Source organism: Eurypyga helias, unplaced genomic scaffold (assembly GCF_000690775.1).
Source record: "Eurypyga helias isolate BGI_N326 unplaced genomic scaffold, ASM69077v1 scaffold28076, whole genome shotgun sequence".
NCBI lineage: Eukaryota > Metazoa > Chordata > Aves > Eurypygiformes > Eurypygidae > Eurypyga > Eurypyga helias.
Genome location: NW_010257656.1, coordinates 6,914 through 14,897, shown reverse-complemented (window position 1 = coordinate 14,897; position 7,984 = coordinate 6,914). Strand labels below are relative to the sequence as shown.

General features: G+C 60.4%; 1 protein-coding gene across 1 annotated transcript in view; it reads right to left on the bottom strand.

Annotated features, from left to right (window-relative positions):
• Positions 1-7,984, bottom strand: part of SETD5 (SET domain containing 5) — a gene marked incomplete at both ends in the record, with an annotated part of 14,206 nt that overhangs the window by 852 nt on the left and 5,370 nt on the right. The window contains 6 exons of the mRNA XM_010154104.1: positions 197-460; positions 2,660-2,740; positions 2,930-3,176; positions 3,460-3,569; positions 3,968-4,085; positions 4,404-4,552. Of these exons, the coding sequence (XP_010152406.1) occupies positions 197-460; positions 2,660-2,740; positions 2,930-3,176; positions 3,460-3,569; positions 3,968-4,085; positions 4,404-4,552 (969 nt within the window). The remainder of the gene's footprint in view (positions 1-196; positions 461-2,659; positions 2,741-2,929; positions 3,177-3,459; positions 3,570-3,967; positions 4,086-4,403; positions 4,553-7,984) is intronic.

The following is a 7,984-nucleotide window of genomic DNA, read 5'->3' as shown; positions in this document are numbered from 1 at the left end:
GGGCTGTGAAACCTCCACCCCAGAGGCGCTCCAGTCAAGGCTGGCTAAACCCCGGCCAACTTGGTCCGAGCTCGGAGCTGAGCCTGCCTGACGCGGGCGGACCAGGCCCCACGAAGCTCCTCCCGGCCCGAATCACGCTACGATCACACGCGCTGTGCCCGGTCCAAGCTAGGGAGCAGTGCTGACTCCGGCTTACCGCTGCCTGCGAAGACCGCCGCGTGCTCACCCCGCTGCTGCTCTGGCTGCTGGCAGCACTCGGGGGCGCAGCGCTCGGTGCCGAACCTCCGTCTTCAGCTTCAGGAGTCTCTGTTTTGACTTCCTCCAGCTCAGGAGCTTCAGAACTGATGCTGATGTCAGCGTCAGTGCTGGTACGGTCTGATGGCTGCTCTCGTCTCCTCTTCCTCCTTTCCAGGTTTTCAAACATGTGCATGATGGCCTCCACCTTCCTGTCCTCCCGGGACTGGAACACAAGAGTAAAGCCAAGTCAGATCACGCACTCGAAGAGGAGGCAGCAAGAACAGAGAGGGGATGCGGCACAGCAAGAAGTGCCAAACGGCAACGGCAAGAGCCAGGAAGGGGACAGAGAGAAGCAGTTCTTTGCAGATATTTGCATTTTTCAACATGGCAAATTTCCCAGAACACCACCACAATCGTGTCCATGGAGCAACCAGAGAACCAGACTTTGTTCTGAAACAGGAGCACCGAGACGGTGCCGCGGTGCGTTTGTAACGGCCACGAGGCAACGCGTGATTCTGGAGGACTAAATCCGTAAGAACGAGCCCAGCGAAGAGAACGTGGGCGCGCGGAGCGCTGCCCGCTGGAGACCGGATGCTGGAAGCAAACAGAAGCCAGAGGCCGCAGGAGTGAAGCGGTGATGGCAGCGAGCACAACGCACCACGCCGGCGGACGGAACCGCCCCGCATTCCCTCCTTCCCTGGCGCCAGCAGACGGCCCGGCTCAGCAATCAAAGCTCTGCTCTAAGCAGCTTACGCCGGGGGTAAGAAAATCAGCCGGAGAGAACGGAGGCAGACAAAGGCGTTTGCTGGGCAAACGGAAAGGCCGGGCAGCCTGGGCCCCTGGCCACGGCAGAGAGAACCGGTGCTTCGGTAAAGAACCGCAGCGCCGCGGCCACCGGCACACGGTGGGGCCAAGCGCCTCCCGGCTCACCCTGGAGTGGGAAGTGCCCCGAAGCAGGCAGCCGTGCTCGGAGTAGGTGTCTGGGCAAAAACATTCAGAACCCCGACAGAACCGGAGCCGGGGAAAACGGCAGAGCCAGCCATCCAGTCATTTACCGGGTGCCAAGTACAGAAAACGGAATCCCGTTACGGGAGATTACGGGGCTGATGTACGGGAACGGGCATACGGGCTCGCGGAAGCGAGCGCTTCGCCTGGTCCTCTCCAACTACACTGTCCCACAGACCCAGCTCCCCGCGGTCCGGAGGGACCTTCCCTGCAGGCTCGAGGCCGCTCTGATGGGCGACGGCTCTCACTCACATCCGACACCGACTGCTTTCTCTTGCTCCTGCGAGCAATCCGTGACACAACCCGAGGGTCCCCACCGGACGGCCCTTGACCTGCAACCGGCTGCACCACCCTACCATGTAATGCACACTCGGGAGAGCTACGCACGAGCGGGGAGAGACGGGGGTTACGGTGCCCGGGGAACAAGAGCAGCCAGGGAGCTCCCTCCTCCGGTGCATCTGTCGGCTGGCTGGAGGACAGGAGTGCTTTTCCTCTTCTTCTTCCTTGGGGTTTTGGTTGGTCGGTTCATTGGCTTCTGCTCGTTTGGGTTGGGTTTGTTCTCTTTTGTTCTGGGGTTTTTATTCGCATTAGTGAGTTAAGTAGAGCCAGACCAGCTCCGCTCACGAGCATACGGCATCCTCGTCCAGGGAGCAAGCCCAGGTGCCACAAGAAGCCCTTCTCCTGGCAGAAAAGGCAGCTGCGGGGCACCGTGCCACCGGAGACCCAAGAGCACCACGGACTGGCCCGACCAAGAGCACCACAGACTGGCTCCCGATCTGGGAGCACGACGGGACAGAGAACACGGCGCATCCGCTGACTTGGGCCAACAGCAGCGCCGGCGGCCCACCCTTCTGCCGCTTCATCCTACACGTTTCCCACCAGGCAAGACGCCTGTGAACCCCCCCGGGAACAAACCGGACCCAGCAAAACCAGCTGAGCTCTAACAGAAATCCTCGTGGAAGGTGTCCCTGCCCACCGCAGGGGCGCGGGCTCGATGCCCTTTAAAGGTCGCTTCCAAACCAAAGCATTCCGTGACGCTGCGACTCCATCCGGCTCTATGGAGCCTTGCCCTGGCAGTGAGGAAGGGCAGCAGGAACAGAGAGGGTGCCGTTACCTGTCGTGAAACTGGGGCGGATTGTCTCATTAACGGTACCCTTTAGGCTACGGAACAGCCCTGCAAGCAACAGGCAAACCTTCCAGCGAGGAGACAGAGCTGCCCCACGCCTCCCAGTGTAGCACCCCAACACAACTCCTGCCACCTGCAGCCCCCCTGGGGTTGGTGGGTTTGGTTTTAATCCCCGAAGACCACTGCCGGCGGGAACTTGTGCCGAAACAAGGAAAATAACCAGGGGGGGCCCGCCGGCCAACGCGTGAAGCAAGTCCTAAGCGTGAGAGAGAGGCTGAGGAAGGTACTTGCCCGTCGGCTGTGGACCAAGGCTCCCTGTTCATCTACAGGCTCCTCTTTCTCCCCTTCGTGCTTCTCCTCCTTCTCTGCCACCTGCAAGCAAAGCCCAGACTCAGCCTGGCAGACACACCCCGTGCGCGTTGAAGTCACCAAGGCCCAAGGTGCCGAAGGTTTAAGAACGGCCTCCTGCAGTTTCCGTCCCCAAGAGCCCGGTGCCGCACCCGACCAGGAGACACCCCAGCGAGCGCCACAAACACGCAGGGCCGAGTGCCGGGGCTTTACCTCATTGTCACTGCCCGCCGCGGGTCCCTCAGGAGCCTCCTCCATCTGCTGAGAGCCGTTCTCATCCGACGCCATGCCCTGCTGTTCCATTTCTAGCTCCTTTCGGCGGGCTTTTCGCCGGCGTGTTTCTGCCCCAATCAGAGTGCCTAAAACAGGTGGAGGTAGGTGTTCTGCAGCATTTGGGCTACGTTTCTGCACAGGGCAATTCCGGTTCCCCTTGTGACACGCACAGTCCACTTTATAGTTGCTGCTCCAAAACACAAACATAATTGGTGTCACTTCATTTCTCCGCCCTCGCACAGAGACATTCAATGCATCTCCTACTAAACATCTCACCACGAGCCAAAGCAAGGACAGCAGGCTACCTTAAGGCCTCTACTGGAGAACATGCCAGCAGAACTGGACAGAATAGCCGGAAAATGCAATTCAGTAGAAAACGGAGCAAAATGTAGAATGCGAGGAAAGGGCTGGAGGAAGATGTCCAGTCCAGGAGGGCAGTGGAGAGCTCCCGGGCGAGGTGAAGGACTCACCAGATGTTGTACTCATAGTCAAAGGCGATGGTAACCTCTGTGTCCTTGGCGATGGTGGCGACGGCGTAGATGCACAGGTGGATCATCCCATCGGCTATCACGTGGCGAACCTTGTCAGACAAAGCAGAGAAACCAACGTCTCCGCGAGCTGCACCGCTCGCTTCCAAGCGGGAAGCCTCCTTCTGCCAAGAGGCTCTTATCTATTCCGTGAATAACCATCCTGACCTCTCCACAGGGAAAACCCTGCTCCTCTGCTCGCCTCGCCCTCAGCTTTTCCACTCGCGCCTGCTACCTCCCGCTCACCCAAGGGAAAGCCGTAAAGAAATCTTTCCCTTCCAAAGAAAAGCCTCCTGTTCCCAAACTTCCAAGTACAAAACACGAAAGAAGCAGGAGATGCAGAGAATTTACCCCATTCACTGCAACTCAGTTTGAACGTTCGCAGGAAGGGGACGCGCCAGGCCTGCGCGAAGCACGTGTTTCAGTAACAGCGACGGAGGAGAGACCGTACCTCTGCGTTCGGGGTGCAGGAACGCCTGATGAACCTGGCATCGTTACCGAAGGTGCGGGCATCGACACACATTTCAACGCCATTGAACTTGGAGTAGAACAGCACAAAGGGGTATGGCCTGGAGAAGCAACAGAACGTCTCAATCCCCAACTCCCCAACTTCCCCAGCGCCTACAAGAGGCATCCCTGACTCCTCTGGAAGCAGCGCTTCCGCCAGCGCCACCGCTCTGGGCGCTCCCGCACTCCGTCAGCGGTTTAAGAGATGTCCTGCAGCGGGCTGGTCCATCAGCAGAGCACCAGCCTGGGGCTGCGTACTGCTTTTCCCCTTTCTAAGGGCGGCAGGGCTCGCGAGGGCCTGCAAGCGTGCGTCAGCCCGCGGGGACACGAGGCTCTCCGTGCCAGACGCTCTCATGCTCATCACTCCATAGTACTCTTACTTTTTGAAGAAATGCCCATTGACCTCGAATTGCTGCCGTAACATAACCTTCCCTCGATACTCAATTATAAGGGTGTCTAGCGCCAAGTCTCTCGCCGCCCTCAGGATCTTCCGGTGTTTCTGGACCCGAGTCACCCTTCCCAGCTGCAGCTGTAACGAAAAGCAGAGCAAAGGGTGAGAACTGAAGCCACAGGCCTCCACCTCCGGGAGTATTTTACCTACAGGAAAAGGAAAATCCCGGCCGTAGCAGCCGACGGAAAGTGCCGGGCGAAGGTACTGTTTACCCCGCAGCGTGAACTCGCGTGAGGAGCAGCGATCTCGGCAATATTTACGGAAAGCAAGGAGGGTTCGTTCCTGTCCTGCCATGGCGAGTCCCACAGGGCCGTCCCAGCCAGGGTCTGAGGCTTGCAGGTAGGAGGCATAACCAGACCTGCCAGCTGCTGCGGACAGGGAACCGCTCCGCAAATGACGGCCCCTCACCCGGCAGAACGCAGACCTCCCCTAAACTGTGGGTTGTCACGCCGTCAGAGTTAAAGCCACCAGCTTTTCCTTCTGCAGAAGATGGTAAATTCCAGCCAAGAGGCCAAAGACTTCGGCTGGCAGTTTCCCTCCACCCCGAAACGTCTCTTCCCCTGCCTGCTCGTCCTTCACGTCCACGTCCCCAGCTCTACCCCAAGGGATTTCACAGCAACGCGCCTCAGCAGCGCGAATCCACAGCGCCCGTAGCCCGGCGTCCCGACCCACGTGCTCCAGGAAGAACGGGAGGGACAGCGCAAGCGTTAGGACTTAGGAAAGATGTTTTCGGCAAAACGAAAGCACTTGTGCTCAACAGAGCGAACCTCCCTGCGAGTCAACGCCACGTGGGGACGCCCGGCTGCCTCCCGCTGCGCACGAGGACCCAGTTCTGACGCTGCTGGGAGCAAGGCGAGGCGTTCTCACGTCACTACTAACAATGGCCCTCCACCTGCTGGGGCCACACGGCTGCGTTCCGAGCAAGCTCCCAGCTCTCCCTGAACAGCTACGGGGACAGCCACCCCCTGAACTTACGGAGGGGCTCAGCCTGGGCAGCCACGGAGCGCGGGACGTCCTCAGCTCGCGACGGCGAGTTCATGCCTTACGGCAGCACCCAGCGCTGGGAACCAAAGGAAACCCACCCAACCGACCCCATGGGAGTACGGGACCACAGACCCTTCGGTAGCAACCTCGTCTGTGCTCTGCACTGAACCTCTTCCATAGCACTTGGAACCTCTGCAGATCTCCTCCAGAGAGGGATGCAGCACCACGCTTCACAGAGTCACGGAACCATTTGGGTGGGGAGGGACCTTAAGGCCCCCCAGTCCCACCCCCTGCCACGGGCAGGGACACCTTCCATAGTCCAGGCTGCTCCAAGCCCCATCCCACCTGGCCTGGAACACCTCAGGGGTGCCCACGGGGTCCCCCTTTTGCACACCACCGTCTGCCGCAATTGGGAACGCCCGCCGGCCGGTACTGCAGACCCCGAAAAGCCTTGCAGGGTGTCGCTCATCCCTTCAGACCTCAGGTCCTGACACGGGCACACACAGGGTTTCCTGAGTCCACTGACCTGGCATAAAAAACCCATGTTATTCCCAGACTGAGATTCTGGGAATCCCAGCCCGGATTCTGACCCCCAGACCCGCGAGACAAGCGAACTGCAGGGTAGGACCGTCCACGCTGCCGAGCCGCGGCCGAATACGTTACAAACACAGGACACACTCCGTGCGGTCCGGCTACCCTGACGGAGAGCGGATAAACAGACGGGACTAGAGCTGTTGAGCGAGAGAGGAGATGAGGAGGAAGAACTGAAATTGCGGCCGACTGGGACCAAGACACGTGTGTCTCCAGCTTGATGATTTTGTTGCTGTTCTACCACTCGGTTGCCATTAGAACCAGTTTCTCATCTACGAAGTCGTGAATTTGATAAAACAGGAGCGACCTCATCGCTCTTCCCCAAGAGGCTAGCTCAGCTCGTTTCCGTTCTCTGAACGCAGAGCAAGCAGAGGATTAGCTGCCAGGCGCGAAGAGAACCACCCACTTCCCCACGTCGCGGGCCGGGGTCGCTGCGTGCTAACCACGCCAACCCAACGCCAGGGCTGCAGGGCAGCAGCTGCCTAGCTCCCCGCGGCTTCGTTCTAGAAGGTCCTTTGGCTCCTCGCTGGGGAGGCTGAGACCAGCCGGGGGCTGGGCCCAGGCAGCACCTCTCAAGGCAGCGACAGGCAAACGCCAACGCCGGGCTTGGCCTGGCAGCAGAGAGCGGCTGGCTCACAGCTGTCAGCCTGTCAAGCATCTGCGCTCCAGCCCCACGACGGTTTCACCCGTGACGCTGAACTGCTCCACGTCTTCACGAGTTTCCCTCGGCACCACCAGGACAGCGAGAGCGGGTTTACCCCCAACAGTGCAGTGACCAAACCCCACAGCTGCACGCGTAACTCTCGACCCCCCCGCTCCTGGCCTGGGGAAGCTTTTCGGTCACGCTCCCTTCTCGCCTGCTGATGCTTGCATCACTGTTTGCCCAAGCCAAACAACTCTCACAGCTGGGAGCGTGCCGGGCGCGTAACGAGCGCTCTTCTTACTCCTTTCTCCCCTCTCCGCCGCCTGCGTGGCCAAACGGCGCTGAGGCTGCCCGTCTGCGGCACACAGCCGCTATCTGCACGCTGACGCAACCGCCCCCGTGTTTTCCCAGCCCAACACTCCCGTGTCTCCCAGGAAGGCTGTCGTTACACCCAGCAGCGGCAGCTTGGTAAAGGACAGCTGAAGCAACCCAAGGAGCCTCCTCCGTTACTCCGAAAGGCCAACGAGCGAAACAAAGCCGTAAGGCAGGGGACGAGACCTCGCAGCCCACGCCTGCGCGGGCTGCCCTCCTCACCATGTGCCCCGCTGGGTGGAAAACACGGCCCCACGGGCTGACAGGGGACAGCCCGGGAGAGGCTCCTGGTCCCTCCGCGTGTCCACGGAGCCAGAACACCGGCGCGCCCTCGGCGCTCTCGCAGTGCACGGTGACAGGCACCTGCCCGTAGCTCGGTCGGAGCAGTGGCAGCTCACCACAAAGCTCTGCAGCTTCCCCTCCCGGTTTCTTCGGGATACAGCGCGTGTGGCGTCTTCCGGTTTGGATTTTCCCTGTGGGAAAACCTACGTCTGTACAGGGAAGGGAGAGGGCAGGAGAGCACAAGAACAAGCACGTTCACACAGGCACCTCTCGCAACGCTCCGTGCTGCGGGGCTCTAGGAAGGCGCAGAAACAGCTCGTGCTGCAGAACGGATGCCGGGACTCTTCCCCAGCCTCACGTGAGGGAGACGGCAGAGTCTGGCTCAGACCCAGAAAGCACTACGATTTCTCGGGGCTTTTTCGCCCTTGTTTCCCCCAGCCGCTCTCTTCAGGAACGCTGCTCACGTAGCCGAGGAGAAGCCCTTTCCCCAGCCCCCCGAGACGCCCTGTTATCGCAGAACTAGAGGCAAGAGCGGAAGGACGTCGAGGCCGGAGCCCTCCTCCCGCACTCTCCCTTCCGGGCAGATTCTGCGCTCTGCCTGCTGTGCTTCGTCCCCATGAGGGCCCAGGAAAGGCGGG